Below are 20,861 nucleotides of genomic sequence, written 5' to 3'. Positions count from 1 at the left end.
CTTCCAAAGTCATTATCTCCGTGTTACTTTCTGTTGAGTTTTCAAAAGTTTTGTATGGTTGCCCCCACGATCATTGGGAAACCCATTTGTTCCCTTCAGATGATTTATTTAATTGCATTGACGGTGGTGTGGCATTCATGCTTGCTTCATCAATTATGTATAAGCGTTTTGACCATTCCTAAGGGCACTCTTAATCTCTAGATGAACCACCAAGGCTATCCACATTATGGCTAGTTATAAAAGGCCAAGGTCCTTTTTTGGAGTTTCAGCCTAAGGGGTAGTAAGTTATTTAGTTTAGCATCGGTTTCAACTAAGACAGCAGCAATTTGAAGCTTATTGCCTTACTAATCATATGGTACATATTTGCGCACTGTTGTTAGTATCTCTCTGCCGTGTTTGTTCATATCAGAGGAGACATGCTATGATCAGCTTGGGTCTCTCTGTGTTTTTATTAGGTAGTATCTTGGCCTGGACCCTGTGTGCCCTAGGTCGTTCTAAAAGTGGAAAGCAAGTCAATCCTGTAAGGTCTGGTAAATGTTTGACAAACAAAACTTCATGTTGTTTTTCTCCAGGTTTACGAGATTCCATAGAATTAAACATTGTTGCATCATACCCAGACCTCACGTTTAATCACTTTCTGCTTAAGATACTAAACACCAGGGTCCCCAGGAGTCAGCCCCTTCTAGTTGACTCTTCATCATAGTTAGTGTCTTTTCAAGTCCATCTCACCTTATTGAGGGAAAATACCCATTTCTGATAGTATTGAATATACTTCTGTTCTGAAACACTGCACCCCCAGTAACGTTCCTACCACAGACATATCTTTGGGAATAATCTCTAGTTAAACTTATAATCCTGAAGATGTGACTGTAGGGTAGTTATTTTGACCCGAAGGGTCCCCATAATCTTGGTGAAAAAAGATATTGTGAGTTCATGACTGAGGCCATCTTACTGTTATAATGTTGTGTGGATATTATGCTGCTCACTGGTTTATCCTGATGTTCACTTGTAGCATTGTGCTGAAAAACAATGGCCTGCCAGAATAACCCCAGGGTATATGACATGGTCTATTATATATGTCTTCATCTCTTAAGGTCTTTAAGGTCTTTAAGGCCAGATTGGGTGGGGCTGCCACTGACGCCCAGGTTAGGGTATTATTTTGCATGAGGTACAGCAAAGTCCATGCGCACATTGAGGATCATCTGGTAGGGCCTAAGTGGAGAGGGGTATTATTAAGAAATGGATGATGCCTGTCTTATCCTCCACAGCAATGGTACTATCTGCCACATGGATCATAAACTAGATGTCGGATAGGTATATAGGGCCCCTAGGCAGATGAAACTAGAAGTACAGCACTTAGGGAGGAGGCATCTTGGGTCTGCTAGGACATGTAATGGCATGAACATGATGCACGGCTGCACCATGTGGGAAATAATCTTTACAACACAGACATTACAACACAACATCCTTTACATCGCATGCCATTACAATGCATCCACTACAGTGCATGTCACGACAACGCGTGTCATTACAACACATGTCACTACAATGCATGCCTTTACAACGCATTATAAGGTAAGTAATGGGGAATAGTAATTTGTAACCCTACATTATCCAACACTCACCCTACTGTTGCACTCAGTGGAGTGGGAATAGTTATTTTTACCCCTAAACTATCCAACACTTACCCTACTGTTTCACACACTGTAGTGGGAATAGTCATTTTACCCCAGCACTTTCCCTACTATTGCCCTAAAAGTAATATGCGTTGTAATGGCATGCCTTGTAATGGTATGAGTTGTAATGGAATGCATTGTAAATGTTGTTTCTAAAAATGCGGTGTAAAATCATGCACTGTAATGGATGTTGCGAGTCCAAATCTGTGTTGTAAAGGCATTTGTTGTAAATGTTTGCGTTGTAACATCATACATTCCACCATGTGGACGGATCTGTAGTTGTAGAGTGGATGGCTAGGGTACCAGTGCATCAGGCTTCAGTGCTGTATCCCTGGAGTCAGTGTGCTGTGCAAGCTCTACTTTCGAGCGTACGATCATTAAGGGCCGCCCTTCATCCTCAAATGGGAAGGCGTGGCAAAGAGGATGTAGAGGCATGTACTCACATTTTCCAGGCCTCTGCATTCCAAAAACATGATGACTCAGCAGTTTCTCAGGATCCTCCTTGGTTTATGATTGTTTTCCATACAGAGGGGGAAGAGTTTCGCAATTCATCTGAGAATGATGCTGGTTGCAGAGGTCTATAAGTCATCAAGATCTACACAAAAGTGGCCATCCTCCTCTGTGTCCTGACTCTTCCCTCGGGTGTTGACTCTTACACAACAGTAGTTGTCAATTTCCCCATCAGTATGGACCACATGGACCCCACACACTTGTGACCCACAACCACTTACACATAACAAGAAGCACTTCCAAATCTATTCAAGTACACATTTTCTGTATAATAGCGGATAGTAAATAATTGCAGAGTAGGATGTTTTTGGGTGGGCTTCTTATGTAGATTACAAATCGAATATCCACAGCAGTGCAGTTTAGCACTATATGAAAGCAATGGTTTATACCTGAAATCCCAATTGGAGCCATTTCAAGAGTTACAGTGTCTTCTTTAGCAGAACGAGATGAAGATGAGCACTAAAAGGGATTAAAAGAAAATGAAGGATGTTTAAGTTTTCACTTCACATCTGGAGCCTCCGTCACATCTGGATTTCTCTTTAAACTGCAACACTCAACACCGCACTCACTCTTGGCACCCCTCATTTCTGCAATCAGATCACATTTTGCACCTTGACCCGGCATACCCCTCAAATTTGGGATTCCTACCAATCCTAACCTTCATATCTAAAACACTATCTATTCAAATGCTCTTACCATGTCCAGTATGAAAAGCACCATTTGTCTCTAACAGGTACTCATATTCAGCACCTTCTCACATCCAAGCCCCCTTTACAAGTGGCACACAAGGGATTGAGATACGACTTCTCACTCAAAAGCGGCTCACGCAGTCAGTTGGCTGAACTTCAAAACATGGGATATGTGCACACGTCAATTATTAAACTGTACAATATTGACACTTGAGTTACACAATTCTGAGACAAAAACTGTTGATTCAGTCTTGATTGTTGTGATCTTCAATTTTAATTTTTGCAACGCCCAGCCAACACGTGTTTCGTCAAGGTGGTATACCCACGACTTCGTCAGGGCTCCAAGTGGGCAGCGATAATCCAATGATTGTTGCAACAATTTTGTACACTCTCCGCCGGTTGTACTTCCGTCCCGGCTGCCAGGTTTAGACGAAATTCTTTTGATAAACACCGCTTGATATTCAGCAGGCTAAAGTCAGTTTCAAGTTTCCGAGCAGTAAGGCACTTGTTTGTGCACCGTATATTTCCGAATCGGGCGCCGCAGCTCCAGTACCGCTGCTGGCTGCGTCCACGCGTGTGAGTCTCACACGGGTCATCTCGAGCAGTAACCAAGTGGGTTTACCGCGAGACAAGCAGAATCCGCAAGTGACGGATACTTGCCGTCTTGGAAGTTCCGATGCCCATGAAGCGGTAGTCACCGCCTAAAGTGTTTTTCTCCTGAATCAGGAAAAGACACACCCTTTTACACCAGATCACTATTTTGTGGTCTTCAAATTGAACGAGGGCAGGGCGCACCTTAGCGTGTGCGGACCACTCCGTTCAATCTTCACGGTCCTGACGAAAACCAAAGAATCTTTTTTGAATGGTTGAAACATGTAGAACACATTTTTTCTTATGATATTCACATAGCACACTTCGCTATTTCTAACGTATTACACTTTATGAGACAGCAAAGCCTTCCTAGTTAGGCATGGGTGCCACACTGGTTTTCTAAGGGTTCAAGCACTCAAGAATAAAGTCTTGAAGTGAGTAGTTTTGGCCCTTTTTTAACACACCTATCACTGTAATTTTATGCACGTATAAAAGAAAAAAGGAACCCGCTCCACTGTAATCAGGTGTCGCAGCACACCCTATGGGCACTCGGCCTATGGGGTGGGACCCCGATGATGAAGCATGTCACCAACCAGGTTGGTGAGTGAGCGGTCTTTTTTAAGGACATGCACTGTCCTGTAACAGGTTGGGGTACACTGTGCTGACCTGAGCTTTAATCTCTAGCAGCAGAGATTGTTCTCTGTTTTTTCCCTCAGGGGTACTCCTCAATTGTTGTTACATATTTCTAATACCCCCAGAATGATAGTCTATTGTCAGTCCATGTAGTTACTTGGTTCCCTTCTGTACCGACTATCTCGTGTAAAAGCGTGATTGCAGTTTAAATTTCCCCACTGCTTGATAAATATATTGCTGGCCACTTGGAATACATATTGATTGAATAGATATTAAAATATTGACCACTCCTTCTGCATAGTGGCTCCATAAAAGGCTACAGCCAAGTCTCCTCATGGACGACTAGGAAATCTTCTCATAATCATTGGCTTTTTACTCTGTTTATGTATTTTGTCACTGTTCAAGTATTAAATATGTTCTCCAACTAATGTTTCTGTTTCAAAATTCATGTCTGTTTACCAATATCTGCCTCTTAGTCGCTGTTTCGGTTTCGAGACTTCCAAAAGACCCGGTTCTGAAAGTTTATCAATTTCTCTCTCATCAACACATTAGGTGGAATTAATCTTTTCTTCATAATAACAAAAACATCTACTTTAGATAATTTATATCTGGTTTCTGAGAAATGTCTTCCCTTCCATACAAAGATCCCCTTTTTTCAGTCCTTCCTCTTTAATGGGAGCTTCCATAACTATACACATATTTATTGCTAGGCTGCCCTGCCGCCGTCCCGCCTGCTAACCTGCAGGAGGGTGCTTCTTGTGTCGTGGACACACATGCAATGATACTTACGGCGGTCCTGCCATTCAATACAGCACCACCATGAGAATGAAGATATGGGTCCGCTCTGGACTGAGAGGAGCTATTCTATGCAGACCAGCAGATTAGCAATAAATATTTCAGGCATGTAACCTTGAAAGGTCCACTGAAGGGTTGAAACATTAAAAGAATTGTGAGTTTGGCAAAACAGGCCCACTGAGGGGTAATAATGGACTTTCCAAGGCTACAAATCCCACTATGCAGTTGAATTGGCATTCACCAGAGGAGCCCATCTGAATGCAGCAATAACTAGCATGTGATTAGAAGTACAGGAAAGGAAAGTGCTGGAGCCAAACCAAGCCTTGATCAAGGACTGGGAGGGCTTAAAACGAGTTAGGCTGGAAGAGAAATGCTTCCAAGGGGAAATGCCAGAACCCCTGCTAAATAAAGTTAAACCTGCAGGGGAGTGGTTCTTGTGTCGTGGACACACATGGTATGATACTTACGGTGGTCCTGTCATTCAAGACAGCACCACAATGAGAATGAAGATGTGGGTCCGCTCTGGACTGAGAGGAGCTAATCTATGCGGAACGGCAGGTTAGCAATAAATATTTCTGGCATGTAACCTTGAAAGGCCCACTGAAGGGTTGAAACATTAAAAGAATTGTGAGTTTGGCAACACACATCCACTGAGACGTAATATTGGACTTTTCAAGACTACAAATTCCACTATGCAGTAGAATTGGATTCACCAGAGGAGCCCATTGGAACGCAATCAAAGTATTTTGTATGGGGAATTACTTAGAGAGAAACGTACTTGCAGCACAGAAGAAGATTTTAAACAGGAAATGAAGGAAAGATTTATTGAGAGAGGATACTCATGTAAAGTGATAGAACAGGTATGTAATAAAGTTAGGAATACACAAAGAGAAGAAGTGTTCAAGAGAAGAGGTAAAAAAGAATAGGAACAATACATACGGTTTATAACAGAGTTTAGTACAAAAGCATGGGACATAAAAAAGAGCCTGAAAAAATTCTGGAATATGCTACAGGCAGATGAAACACTAGGTAAATCACTAGGGGACCATGCCCGGGTCACCTTCAAAAGGTGTACGTCACTCAAAGATGTACTGTGTAGCAGTGCAGTGCTAGAAAGGCAAAGGCAGGACAATATTCAAGGGTTCTTTACTTGCACTACATGCAAAGCTTGCAAATTCAGTACGAACCAAACTGTAGTGAAACTATCTAAAGAGAAACCTGCTTACAGAATATACAAACATTTATTGTGCAATTCAGATTACTGTGTATGCTCTCTTAAATGCCCATGCTCCATTTACTGCATTGGCAGTACCATACAAAAGGCCAACAAATGTGTGCTAGAACATCTGCGCGCCATCACGAATGAACATAAGCAGTGCCCAGTGGTGAGGCACTTTAAAAAACATCACAAAAAAGATACAAGTTTGGTGAAATGTTGGACTGAATCCCAATATCAGAAATAGGAGGGTATAGGGTACAACAATTGCGTAAATTACAATACAGAGTGATTGTTATATACAACACCATGCCTCCCAAAGGCTTAAAAAGGGATGAAGAATTATAGGTGCATCTAGGGTGAACTAAACTGTGATTCTTTAAAATTCTAAAGTTGGAAGTTGAATTAACATTGACCTGTGTCTCTCAGAAAAACATGTTTACATTTTTCTGTTTTAAAAGAGTATGAAGATCTCATATTGTTTTATGTATTCGTTAGATACAAAGGGCATGAAGTATGCAAGAGATCTTAAATCTGTAAGAGCTACCGAATAGCAGAGATGGAACTTTTGCCTGCTCTAAGAAGGTGGTGGATCATCTATATATATCTGTATGTAGCCCACTAGGGCAGAATTTGAGTACCATCGTTAATGGTTGTGAGCAAATATGCCCACTGGCAATACACGATGGACAATATGTAATATTCATTTCTGTCAACAATACAGATATTTACAAGTTATGGTATTAAGAACTGTTCAGAAATAGAATAGTTTAAGGCACCAATGAAGCAAACATCTTTGATTAATGTATGCTCCCACCTTTTATGGCCGCCATACTGTTGAAATACTGTTTGCCCTGCAAAGTCCCACCTCTATGGTGTTGGGGGATCACAGGTACATATATCTGTCACTGGGGAATTGTAAACTGACCCGTGACCAAGAAGCTTTGCTTCCAAACGCATCGGGAGAATTTTGTGTTGCTTTAATTAAAATCACACTTTATGGAATTTGTGCCCTGGCTGTCATTTCTCAAGGATAAAAAGACTTGGAGTGATTTCTAGGGGTTTGCATATTAAACTCTAGCAAGGCTACAGGTCGAACAGTTGAACGGAAGTACCCCAAATGTGGCAGGAAGGAGGGTTTTGTTCTCGAAGGCATGCTTTTGTTTCTTTGGTGTAAATCCAGTCAGTAGTTTTTAAGAAATCTTGAAATTTACAGCTATCGATATTTGGGACTTCTGCCATCTGATTGGCTGAGGCGTTATGAGCACGAGCTTCCTGCCTATTGGCTGCAAGCAGTGTTGGCGGTAGCAACTAGGAAGTGTTGGCTGCCATTTTGTGATTCCGTTGAAGCGAGTAAGGGGAAAAAAGGTTAAAAAAAGTGGGAAATAGGAGGGCAGGAGCACTGTAAGATATGTGGGATGTTTAAGGTGTGCTATAGAGGGGTTACAAAGTGAAGTATTCGCCCCTATCTGCGTGAAAGTGGTGGGTTATGGAAATTAACTGAGGTATTACCTAGAGGCTGTTGCTGGTAAGGTGAGGTGGTAGGGACTCGGGGTTTTAAAGGGTGAGCACAAACTGTGTGTCTTATGCTGTGTAGTCTTGTGTTGTGGCCGCTGCGCTATACTTGTGGAAGTATTGTCAGCATGTGTTTGTACCTACTAGGACAAACTACTGGCCCCTACTTGTGAAAGTCCTGGGTACAGAAAATATATGAGGTATTGTCTAGAGTCTCATGGAAGGCGGAAGTGTTGGCTGCAATTTTGTGATTCAGTTGAAGCTAGTAAGGGGGGTAAAGGGTGGAAAAAGTTGGAAATAGGAGTGTAGGAGCACTGTAACCTCTGTGGGGTGTTTAGGGTGTGCTATACAGAGGGTGCGATATAAACTTCTCATACCTACTGCTCTGCAAGTGCTAGGCTACAAAAATTAAGTGAGTTATTGCCTAGAGTGTGATGGTGCTAAGGTGAGCTGATGCGGGACTCAGGATTAAATGGTGAGCCCAAGTTGTGTGTCTTATGCTGTGAATTCATGTGCCATGGCCACTGCACTACAACTGTGGAAGTAGTGTCAGCATGTGTTTATAACTACTAGGATGAACTACTGATCCGTACTGGTCTGAAAGTCCTGGGGTACGGAAAATATGTGAGGTAGTGTGTAGAGTCTCATGCTGCTAAGGTGAGCTCCTGCCGGACTCAAGGATGAAAGAGTGAGCCCAAACTGTGTGTCATATGCTGTCAATTCATGTGCTCTGTGCCACATCAGTCCAAGTTGAGTCAGCATGTAGTCATAACTACTCGGAGGAAATTTTGCTTCGACATTATAACTTATGTAACTTATGTATGGTGCTTAGGGGGTGTTATATAGGGAGTGCGAAGGTTAATTTGTGTGTATAAAATGAATTTGGTATTTGGAAAGTGGAAAGCACTGACTCCTACGGGTCTGATGGCACGGGGGGTGTAAGCTGAGGTGCTGCTGGAGTTGGGGGATAAATCTGATAGACTACTGACCCCTATTGTGAACTTTTAACCTGCACGTGCTGTTAATTCTTTGATAAAATGTTGCAAAAGTGTATCGTTAGGTTACAAAAAAAATGGATGAACTTTCAACCTGCAGGTGTCGTAGAATGTTCCAGAAAGTGTGGTGAGAAAATAGGTTGAACTTGTGCCCTGTATGTGGCGCCAAATATTAAGTAGCTTTATGTTTGGAAAATTCAAAATTAACCAATGGAGATAAGTTTTGGAATGTCGTTGAAGGAATGAAGTATTTTGATTTGTTCTTTACATATGTTTATGCGTGGAGTGACAGAGAAATTGTACCATTGTTGGTTCCATTCTTGATGAAAGCGGTGCTTTATATGTATGTGTGCGACGAACAAATAATTCCATGCAATCTGCATACCAACTACAAAGCTGAGTTAGAAATGAACAAGGTGTGTTATGTGTTCTAGAGTAGTGATTAAGTATTTGAGGTGATGTATTTTTTATTTCAAAGTAATGTACTGTTAGTAAAGTGTGGTGTTTGATATTAGTTATAAAATATGCATAACATTTGAGCTTTTGTTAAATAAGTACTTTATATATGCTTAGGAATTTTTCACAGAGAAGAAGTGTAGTTTGTCATCTTTATAGGACTGTATGGTTATGAAAATGAGGTACAGCGTTAATTTGGGTGAGTAAAGTATTCGGGGAGATGAACAAAATGTTGCACGTTTGCAAATTATACTTTTTGTGGTAAAGTAGCCTGGAGGCTGGTGGTAGGAGATGTATGTGTTATGAAGTTAAAACGATAAAATGAAATCCAGAAATGTTATGTAGGCAGGTTGTGGTTTCATTTGTGACACTGAGAGGTAGATTTGAATGTAAGTCAAGGTAGGTTGTTGTACTGTGAGGCCGTCTACAGTGTTTGGAGATCATGTGATCCTAGGTTGAGATATAATATGAACATGGTTTCTGGATTGCATTTGGGTAAAGTTAATAGCTTTTGTAGTTTCTTACTAGTGATTAAAGAAAAGGTAGATATACTAAAATATATGAAAGTAAACGTATCAATTATTGTCTGTTCTTATGGAATAGAAGTGGTTGGGGAGTGCTTCTTTAGAAGAGATGTTTTATAAATGTGTGAGAGATAAAAAAAATGAAAATGTGCAGTATATTTTCTGTTTGACTTTGTTGACATTAGAGAACTACATGTGATTTTAGGTGATACTATTTGTTAGGCTGTGTCGCTCATGTGGATATATGTAGGTGTTGAAGTGGTCCGTGTTTTACTGAGGCTGGGCTTCACTATCCCTTTTGAGACATTCCATTTAATATCTTTAACCGCTTCAGCGCGGCGCTAATTTGTGTGCTGTGCTGAACGTTCTATTGGGCTTATGGACTCATGACGGAACGGTTCCGTCATGAGCACAGGCCAACCGACGCTCATGATGGAACTGTTCGGTCATGAGCATCGAAGGGATTAATATAGATACGGTAAAGAGATTGTACATCAAAAGTTTGGGAATTAGAACTTTGTTTACTCTCCCCATGCCCTGCTATCTACTCTTCAGAGTGTTTAAACGACTTTCGTAACATATAGATGTCTAGCTAGTAAAGGTGGTGTAGTTCGACTGGGCCTATTTATAAACCATGCTAGGGGATGGTTTATGTTTTACCCGCCAATTTGCATGTTAGAATACTTTTTCCTGATAAGTGTACCGGCTGACACCTGTTAAAATGAACCATGTGTATGGGTATAGTGGAGCTACTAGGAATGGTGGGGGTTTCTGTTTGATTTCGTACAGTTAACCTAGGGCGGGGGTGGGTGTGGGGGAGGTTTCTATGTTGCTGTTTGAAACACAGTAGTAACTTAAATTTGAAACACAATAGTAATGTGGACATGTGGAGCTACTAAAGGTGATGTAGTACCACTGGGAGCACTTATAAAGCTCCCTATGGTATGGTAAATGTTTTACCTGCAAATTTGCATGTTTTAATACGTTTTGCTGATGAGCTTTTCGGGAGACATTTGTTGAAATTAAGTCTCTGTATGGGTATAGTGGTGTTTCTACGTTTGCTGGGGCTCTTTCTTTTATTGTGTAAAGTTAAGCAAGGGCGGGTGTTGAGGTAGTGTAGTGGTACTGTGACTATTTATAAACCGTTTTATGGTAGGGTGTATGTTTGAGTTGCAAAATTGCAGGTTTTAATAGCTTTTGCTGATGAGTGTTCCCGTAGACACCTGTTGACATTAAATCTATGTATGGCTATAGTGGTGATAACGGGAGTCCTGTGGATTGTTGTTTGATTTTGTAAGGTTAAGCAAGGGCATTGGTGGGGGTGGGAGAGGTGTGTATGTTGCTGATTATAAGACGGACATTTGTAACGTGGGCATGTGTAGTTACTAAAGGTAATGTAGTTTCACTGAGCCCATTTATAAACCGCGCTATGGGATGGTTTATGTTTTACCCGCCAATTTGCATGTTTGAATACTTTTTGTTGATAAGTGTTCCGGCGCAACCTTGTTAAAATGAGGGTATGGGTATAGTGGCACTACTAGGAATGGTGGGGGTTTCCGTTTTTGATTTCGTACGGTTAAGGAAGGGCAGTGGTGGGTGTGGGGGAGGTGGTATGTTTCTGATTGAAACACAGAATATAGTAACGCACAGAGGTGGAGCTGCTATAGGTGATGTAGTACCACTGGGAGCACTTATAAAGTGCACTATGGCATGGTATATGGTATATGTTTTACTCTCAAATGTGCATGTTTTAATACGCTTTGCTCATGAGCGTTCTGGTAGACAGTTGTTGAAATTAAGTTCATGTATTGCTATAGTGTGTCTACTAGGTTTGGTGTGGCTCTTTCTTTAATTTTGTAAAGTTAAGGAAGGATGGGGAAGAGGGTGGTGCAGTGGCAGTGTGCCCATTTATGAATCGTTTTATGGTATGGTATATGTTTTTCTGGCAAATTCCGAAGTTTTAATACCTTTTGGTGATGAGTGTTCCAGAAGACAGGTTCACAAATACACAACATTTCTGTGGATAAGAAATCTTCGTGCCAGATAGACACTTTGTGGTCTATCTGGTCTATACTGTGGTAGAAGGCTGATAACGTTGATAGAAAATTATGAAACTTGGTGCCATTGTAAATTTCAATGGAAGCTTACACTGTTTCTTTTTTACTATGGTGTAGTTAGTTGTGTAAGTGGGAGAAAAAAAAGTGGGGGTGCTCTAACAGGGGGTCAAAGCTCTTAAAGAGTTGTGGGCTATGCAAGTTGGGCCGTGGTATAAATCAAGATAAGTATCATTGTGGGCTTTAGAAAACCCTCTCCAATTATCCTACGTTCGGGAAAAAAACATTCTTTAAAGGATTTCCCTTCCTTCTACAACGTGGGTAACCTATTATGATGTCTCCAGTTCTTAGTAGTGACCATAATAAGCATGCTTACATCGATATGCATGCTCTCACTGCAGTGCAATAAAAAATGTTTTACTATGTTTGCGAGGGCTGAAAATAGAGCCGGATACAACCCCGATTTGAGGTTCCCTGAAAATAAGTGCCAGTCCTCAGACCCGGCCCATTTAAAGCCCAGCATCCATCTATCCTAAGCACTGCGCCATCCAACCATCTTTTAATAAATGCATACATTCCTACTTATATACAAACATATATCTGTTCCTGCACTTATCTTAAGCATCTATGAGCCCACTCGCCTATTGTAAGCACTGTGCCATTCATGCAGCCATTCGCCTATATATCCATAGATACATCTGTCCCAGAACTAATCCTAAGCCCACCCGTCTGTCATAAGTACTGGTCCCTGTATTCATTTATCCTTCCATCCATACATTGATATATCCATCTATGTATCTATGCATTGATGCATCTAGCCATGCATCCACTCGCCCTTTATTCAACTATACGTTCTCATTTCCGTGCATCGTCCTCCTCGATCCTAAATATGACGTATTATACTCATCCATCCATCCTCTTAAGGGTTCGAAAAGGCTTGTGAAAAGAATTGACAGGCAGATTTTTTAATAAAGTATAACAAAGCTTTGAGTTGCTCTTTGAGGAGCTTACTTCATCAGCCTTATCTGGTGGTGTTTTAAAGAAAGGTACAACTAGTGAAAGAAATGTAAAGGAGCTTTTAAGTGTAAGACGTTCATTTAGAAACATAATGTTTTGTTGAGTTGCACATAGGTACACTGTTTTAAAGTGTCCGTGACTGACAGATACTGAGTATGTGTACTTCTTACATTTGAGAAAGTATACCAGAGAGCTAATTTGGGGTGGTGAGATCCTTAAGTTCTATATTTCCATGTGAAGCACAGTATAGGAAAAAAAAGTAACTGGAAAGCTTTTATGTTCAGAAGAACATAGGCCCCCATTAGGATGGTGGGCAGGCTTTGCCCGCCCGCCACCCTTGCGGAAAACGGGTCCGCCCGCCTTAAAGGCGGGGGTCCCGATGTGTGCATCCCCCATTTTGAACATTGTGGCGGACAGTGGTCACCGCACCGCCCGCCACAATGTTAAAAATGAATGCGTGCATTTGCATAAACAAAGTGGCAGGCACTGCACGGTGCCTGCCACTTTGCTTATGCAAATGCTGGGGGGTAACACAGGTACCCCCCATGTGTACCCCCCCCACCGCTCCTTCACTCTGGAGGCCCGCACGGGGCCCCCACAGTGAAGACCGCATGCCTTTCCGAAAGGCACCTGCCCAGGCCCATCATAATATGGCTGGCGGTGACTATTAGACACCGCCACCATATTAATCCTTTCCCGCCCCGGCCTCAAGGCGACCAGGGCGGAAAAGTGCAGGACGGTCTTTCCATCCGCCGCGGTCCCCCCGCCATACTAATATGGCGGGGGGCACTTGGGAGTGGATGTCGGGCGGATTGCCCCCGCAAGGCCGGCGGTGGCTACCGCCAGCCTGGCAGGGGCAATCCGCACAACATCCTAATGGGCCCCTAAGTGAGGCAGGCCCATCGTGTGTTTTTGTAGAACTGAAATAAAAGAGTGTGTAAGGTCAGAGCAGTTTCGTGCTGGAGTTGCCTGCTTGTGGGCATTTCCAGAGGCGCAACCAGAGCAAAACTTCGGGGGAGCCTAATTTTTTCAGCAATAGGCTGTAGGGCCTGTAAAAATGGGTGAAAAAGAACAGATTCCTCTTCACCCAAAAAATTTCTTTTGAAGACCTGTGAAGTTCTCGGGTGCGGCTGTGTGTTTGTACCCGGGAAGCTGTGTAAGAGAGTCCTGGGTAATGGGTGATACGTGCCCGGTGGTCTGTTTGTTAATTACCCCACAATGATGTTGCTCCTGCTTTGCAAAAAGAGAAGGGAAAATCTTAAAGAAAATGTTTCTTTTTAAAGGATTTCCCTTCTCCTACAGTGAGAGTCACCTGACATGATGTCTGCACTTCTAAGTAGTGAGTAATGTGCATGCCTTTACAATCTCACTGCAGTGCAATAAAGAAGAAAAAAAAAAGATAAGGTTTGCGAGGCTTGAAAATAGACCCCCATAAAGACCTGTTTTGACGCCCCAAAAATGAAGTGCTGGTGCTCAGACCCCCACAGACAGCCCCCCACTTAAAGAGAAGTTGTAGATAAAATTGTAGACTAATAATGGTAACTTTTGTGTGTGCTGTTTGGTTGATAATGTCATCTTAACTACATAGATTAAAATTTAAAAAAATACTATCTATAAGGATGTCTGCGATGGGTTGCAGAGAGAGTGGTGGTGTGTTGTAAGGCGGAGAGGTGAAATTACGAGGTAATGCAGTTGCATATAAATTGTAAACGTGTACGTAAATAATTAAATAAATACTGGTTGTATGTTCTATGGCACTACTTGTCATCCTAGTGCTGCTCTGTCGTGCTCAATCATGTTACAGCACTGGGTGTGGAAGTCGTTAGTATAGTGGATAGTGCTTTCAATTTAAAACAGAAGTTATTCATTGTGATTTTGAAGAGAAAGTATTAAACAGAACGTTAAGTTGTTACAAGGACTAGATCCATGTCATGTAAGAAAATATACTGAGAAGTATGGGCTTTCTCTGTCTTGTCTTTGAAGAAAAGTTTGTAAAAGTGTTTTCTATCAGTTGAGGATGTTAGCAGTAGGTCATTCAGAAATGCGGACGTTTGTGAGGAAAGTGTACTATGTAAAAAGTCCTGCATTATTTTTAAGTGAACTGAGCACAAGTCTTTTATAAACTTCTTTATTAGTTGTTCAAAAAATTTGTGATGATATTGAAATGCGATATTTTTGTTCACAGGAGCAGTTCATAGAAAGTGAAAGTTTGACAATTACAGATGTTGGAGGAGATGTGAAAGTGATTAGCACTGATCAGTTTGAAGAAGAAATTGGAAAGTTTAATGTAGTGTGGTCTGAAATACAAAACTATGGTGGTGTTTGTTGTCAAAGTACTGATTATAAAAGTCAAAGTAGGAATGTTGATTTGTATCTGAAAAGTGAAAAGGAGAACAATGGTAAGTGGGTAGATTTTGCAATTCACTTGTTGGTCGAAGGTCAATTTGAGTTAGGTAGTGATCAATTAGAAGAGAACAAAGGGGCATACCAAGCAATAGCGATAATTATCGCTATTGCTTGGTTAGAGACAAAAATTTACTGCTGAGCTGCGGCAATTTTTATCGCAGATAAACCTTGGTATTAACAAGGTTTATCGCAAATGCGATAAAAATCGGCCGCAATGCATGAATATCGCTGAAAAGTCAGCGATATTCAAGCATTACCGAGCTAATGCTCTTAGCCATGTTATCCACCTCCCATTGGATAACTTGGCTAAGAACTGCTCAGGGCAGGTGTTAGCTTTTGGAGATATTCGCGCTCAGCGCGAATATCTCCAAAAGTTGGTAATAGGAGATAGCGATGTTAGCGACTGTTTCCAGTCGCTAACATCTTGGCACGCCCACTTTGCATGTCATTAGTGATAAATATCACTGACATGCATAGTGGGGCCCAAGATGGTCGCTATCTCCTACTAGCTGTCGCTAACTGGTGTTAGCGACAGCTAGGTAATGGGACATAATTTTATCTCCGCTTTCTTGGCTTTTAAAGCCAAAAAAGCGGAGATAAACCCCCTTGATAATATGCCCCTCAATGCCTTTTAGAGCAGTATATAATAACTTAGAATTAGTAGCTATTCCGGAGGAACTGGCAGAGTTGAATACATATGAGTCTGTTCTAATTCAATGAGTTCATTCTTTTCAAACTATAATTCGATGGAGCCTAAAACAGGTAAACTGCCACCAACAGACTAGCAAAGAGGTTTGAAGGAAGAGTGGTGTAGTTACCTTTGGATTTTAGGAAAAATATTGAAACTATTGCTGGAGTGAAAGAGGATCATTAGGTAGTAGTCATTCTAGGAAATGGTGTAGTAACAAAAAGTCGGAAAATATGGCAAGAATTTGTGGGTGTTAATAAAGTGGAAAAGGCTACCTTATATCTTATAGGGAACAATATTTATTACAAAACTGTAAATGTGGGTGAACAGGTAATACGTTTAGAAGATTAATCTTGTTGACCGATATTCTGAAGCTGCAACTGTACAGGTTGATCATTATACCGTCCACCTTCTCCTGTAGGAAACAGCTGTGGAAAATAATGACCTTCAAGGTTTTCTCCCATACACTCATTGGAGTTCCCTGTGCTTTTTTAATTTCAAATAACTCAATGATGCTTCCTATTACTTCTTTTGAATACAAAAGATATATTGTGTAATGTTCATAAATATCTTCAGTCCTTGACTTGTCCACTTTCTCAATTTGATCACTTGAAATTTCAGATTATATTCTGAAGATCCTAAATTTCGACAGTGCATTTTATACATATTTCACCTTTTGTTTGAAAGTGATGTGTCTTCTCTGTTGTTTTCAGTGAACCACATACTTAAAAGTAAAGTTCATCAATAAGTTCTTTCTGCAAAAGAATTTGTGGTGAAAGTTCAAGGAAGAGATGAAAATTTAGAAGGACACTTAATCAATTTGATGGCATGTCAACATGGAACAAATGAGTATTGGTTTTGTCGTCATGAAGAACTCAAGTGTATGTTACGGAACGTAGGTACAAGAACATGGTTTGTCAGACTTATCTGTGCAGAGTATGCATGGGAAGATTTGCTTGACTTTCTAAGAGAAGCAAATTCCAATATGAAAAATGTTGAAACAAAGACTTGTGGTGAACTGTGTTCAATGGATCCTGTAAATGTGCGCAGATATTGTAATGATAGGTTTCAACCTATGATATCTTTTATCTGCAACAAAAAGAATACACCTCTTGGAGAGGTTACCTATTTCTTTTGGAGAAAGGAGTATCAAGCAAGAGGTGCACTTCATATACATATGCTAATATGGATCAAGGATGAACCAAAATTTGGAAATGATTCTGATTAATCAGTATTGTCTTTCCTTGAATAGTATGTGACATGTGAGATACCAAGAGAAGAAGGAGATAGAAGCTTGAGATAGCAATCTTTACGTTTGCAACAGAATCATGGATTAGTTGATGGGTGGACGGCAGTTAATCATGGAGATGGTGATCCTGGGTATACATTTTTTTCGTCCCCACACAAAAAGTTTGTTCGGCTGGACTATATTTTATTACCTCTTTGTTGACTGTGGGTGCTAAGATACAGGTGTGGCGCCACAATTCATTGGATCATGGACCTTTGGTTATGGATCTTAACAGCTTTAGCTTGTCAAGGGAACAGCAATCCTTTACACTTAATAAAAAACTTCTAAGCGATGAGGAATATATTCATCATATTCAAACCTGGGTTACATTGTTTCTGGAGAGTAACAGAGGATCAGCTACCCAACCAATGATCTGGGATTCTTTGAAAGCAGGGCTAAGGGGGGAAAAATGTAGTTATGGTTGGGCTAAGCAGAAACAACAGAAAGAACAAATGCTGCGTTAACTTGAGGAGCTAAAGAAGGCTGAATGTGAACTTATGCAAGTGGTTAGAGGGAATGTGGATAGTAAAGAAGTGCAAGCTAAGACAGCCTGTTGTAAGGCTAGGATAAATGGGGTATGGAGTCAAGAAATAGCTGCTCAGTTTAAAATACCTAAGACAGAACAATATGAATATGGGGAGGCAACTGGCAGATATTTAGCTCAAAGACTGCGGGGTACACAAGCATCCCAGCGAATAGAAATTTTGGAGGATGGTAAAGGGGGCACAGCTGAGACTATGGAAGGCGTAATGGAGGTATTTCACTGGTATTATAAAGAATTATATACTCAAGATCTTGTGGAACAGAGTACTATAGACCAGTACCTCCTCAATTTCGATTTAACTGAGATAGGGTTAGGAGAATGGGAAGAGCTAGAGGCTCCTATTACTATGCTAGAACTTCAGACAGCATTAGATGGATTAGCGTTGGGGAAAGCGGCAGGGCCAGATAAACTTTCCTGGAGGTCTATCGGATAATCTTTTCAATTATTAAGGATGATATGCTGGCCATGTTTTTAGAAGCTCAGTATGGGAACCCCACACCAGCTTGGGACGATGCCAATATAGTGATTTAGGCTCCCGGGGTCGTATAGACCAATATCTTTAATAAATACTGATAGCTAGGTGTATTTGAAAATCCTTGCAACTCGGTTAGCACAAGTTATATCACAATTGGTATCTCAGCATCAACATGGCTTCTTCCCTGGCAAGAGCACGGTAAATCATATACACAGTGTAATTGCGCTAATAGACTAAGCTACTACATGTCAAAAGCACATAGGTATAATTTTTTTAGATGCTGAAAAAGCATTTGACCGTGTATCGTGGTCGTTTTGGTGGGCTGTAATGCGAAAGTTGGGGTTTGGTCGCCAATTTTTGCTAGCGCTACAGACTATGTACAAATGCCTGCGAGCTGAAAGTTGTATAATGGGGAAGGAGTCATCTTTTGTATACATAACTAGGGGCACCCTCGCCTTTACTCTTTGCTATTTATATCAACCGACTGTTGCAAATATTGTAGACCACCAATGGTATACAGTTGATGGCAGTGGGGCAACATTAAGAATGTGTTCTTGCTTATGCGGATGATATAGCAGTAGTAACATTTGACCCAGAGCAAACACAAAGGGAAATAGGGAATCAGACTCAGCAGTATAGGTAAGTTGCCAGTTACAAGTTAAACGTCTCTAAAACCCAGGTTGTTTGTACCGAGGGACTTTGTCCTGGCAAAGTCTGTGTCACACCAGAAGCAAGATATTTGGGAATAATGATCAGGATGTCACTCCAGGAGATAGTCGAAGTGAATTGGGCAGACATACTAGCTTCAGTGAAAAGTCAGTTGGAAAACGTAGAATGTCTTCATTTATCAACGGTAGGACGATGCAATGTTTTAAAAATGTGTATACTCCCCCGGGTAATGTACTATTTTAGGACAGTACCACTAGAGTTGACACAAGTACAATTAACGCTGCTTGAATGTGAATTGATACTTGTTTAGCGCACTACTCACCCGCAAGGGTCTCAAGGCGCTTGTACGAATACTGCTGAGGAACCCGTCCTGGCTTTCCCTGTGAGGCGTCCACTCCTGGGCACCCCCGGGGTGAAGGCCAGGCATCCTTAGCATTGTGGGGGCCATTGTGGAGATTAAGCAAGCTATTGCCCAGAGTTGCAGAGTGGGACTCTATGATTAGAATAGGCACCGAGGCGAGAATGATCAGGTCCGTGGAAGTTTGAGCCCAAGACCGGCCGAGGCAGGGAATTGAACCCTGGTCCCGGGCTAGATCTCTGCATCAGGGTCTGCCGCTCTAACCATTGAGCCAAGCTTCTCTATTGCAGATAGGTTTATATGGGGATGAACAATCGGCATGCTTCAAAATATATGATGCTTCTATTGGCACGTGGTGGATGGGGGGTGCCGAACTTTGCTTTTTATTTTCTAGTTTGCCTTTTGCAGAATATGCAGTATCTGGTGGTTGGGGATGAAGTAAGGCCATTTGAAGCTCCAAACATATATTAAATGTTGTTGGGGACTCAGGCGAGCGAGGCCTTGCTTAAGATTTACGAACCAAGCTATTTCAAAAGAACTCAATTTAGAATAACCTCTGCTGTATATAAGGCGTTGAAGTTGATATGCAAAATTCTATCCATCAATTGGATTGGCCACTATATGCCTTTTAACTCCATGGAAATATTTCCGCTGGTGTTTTGGGACACAAAGATGGCTACTTGGAAGGGCAAGGGGATACGACGTCTAGGGAATATTTATAGGGCTGGGATAAATATTCAGTTTTCAGATTTAGTGGAACGATACAACATTTCTAAGTATGATTTTTTTCAAATATTTGCAAATTCATGATTTTATTAATAAACATTGCAGATATACGACTAGCAAAGCAAAAGGATCGAACTCCATGGTAGGTCTATATTAGACTATCTCAAAGCCGGAGTAATCCCTCAGGGTCTCCAGATCAAAACATCCCTGGTCTCTTTGTTCACCTAAAACATTTCTTAGAACGTTGGTCCCTCATCTCCAATAGATGTTCAAGGGACCACATGATGCTTATAGTAGAAACAGTAAAATAAGTCTTAGAACAACTAGCAAAAGAAATGACAGAACTTGAGGACACAATTAAAAGCTCTACAGTAATATTAGACATCAAAAAAAGCTAGAAGACATAGAGATGGATCTTAATTCATTTAGTGAGTACCTAACAAAACGAAAAATGGATAAATTACAAAAGGACCTACGTTTCTTTAGTAGAGAACGAGTATATCCCTATCTGGCTGACAACTTTTATGGTCAATCAGATGGAATGGATTAGGACTATATGACAAATACAGTACCTAATTCTAAAAAATTCGTCACTTTTTCCAATTCCTCAGATTCAGGTAGCAATTCAAGTATGTCGACTTATCAACCGAGAGGAGGTCGATTTAGATCCAATCAAGGCTACAGACCTTTTTTAGGGAGGCGCCAACAGAGAGGCAATTGGAGACCCAATTACCGTTCTCAATATCGCCCCCAACATCAATATCAACAAAACCAACAATGTCAGCCTCCAGGACAATATCCACAGAACGAATCTTACCAGCCCCAGGGTCAATATCAACCTCACTTCAAGGACCATCAACAGAGTGCAGACAGGTTTCTGGAAACAAAAAATGCGAGGTACTGGAGGCAATAAAAACAATCCCTATTTTTAACTTAAGTAGCCATGAAGCTAATCCTTCTACTATTTTTGTGTTATCAAAAGGATTGTCGTTTGTTCCCCATTCTGGGTTGAACAAGTTCGAGCTATTCAATGATA

General features: G+C 41.2%; 1 protein-coding gene across 1 annotated transcript in view; it reads right to left on the bottom strand.

Moving 5' to 3' along the window:
- Positions 1–2,254: 2,254 nt before the first annotated feature.
- LOC147725086 (uncharacterized) overlaps positions 2,255–20,861 on the bottom strand; it is a 449,247-nt gene continuing 430,640 nt past the window's right edge. Inside the window, exons 7-8 of the mRNA XM_086918165.1 lie at positions 2,576–2,645; positions 2,255–2,385 (exon numbers count right to left, since the gene is read on the bottom strand). Of these exons, the coding sequence (XP_086774291.1) occupies positions 2,255–2,385; positions 2,576–2,645 (201 nt within the window). The remainder of the gene's footprint in view (positions 2,386–2,575; positions 2,646–20,861) is intronic.

Source organism: Lissotriton vulgaris, chromosome 4_1 (assembly GCF_964263255.1).
Source record: "Lissotriton vulgaris chromosome 4_1, aLisVul1.2, whole genome shotgun sequence".
NCBI classification, from domain to species: Eukaryota; Metazoa; Chordata; class Amphibia; order Caudata; family Salamandridae; genus Lissotriton; species Lissotriton vulgaris.
The sequence above is the reverse complement of the archived record's forward strand: the minus strand, read 5'-3'. Positions and strand labels throughout refer to the sequence as shown.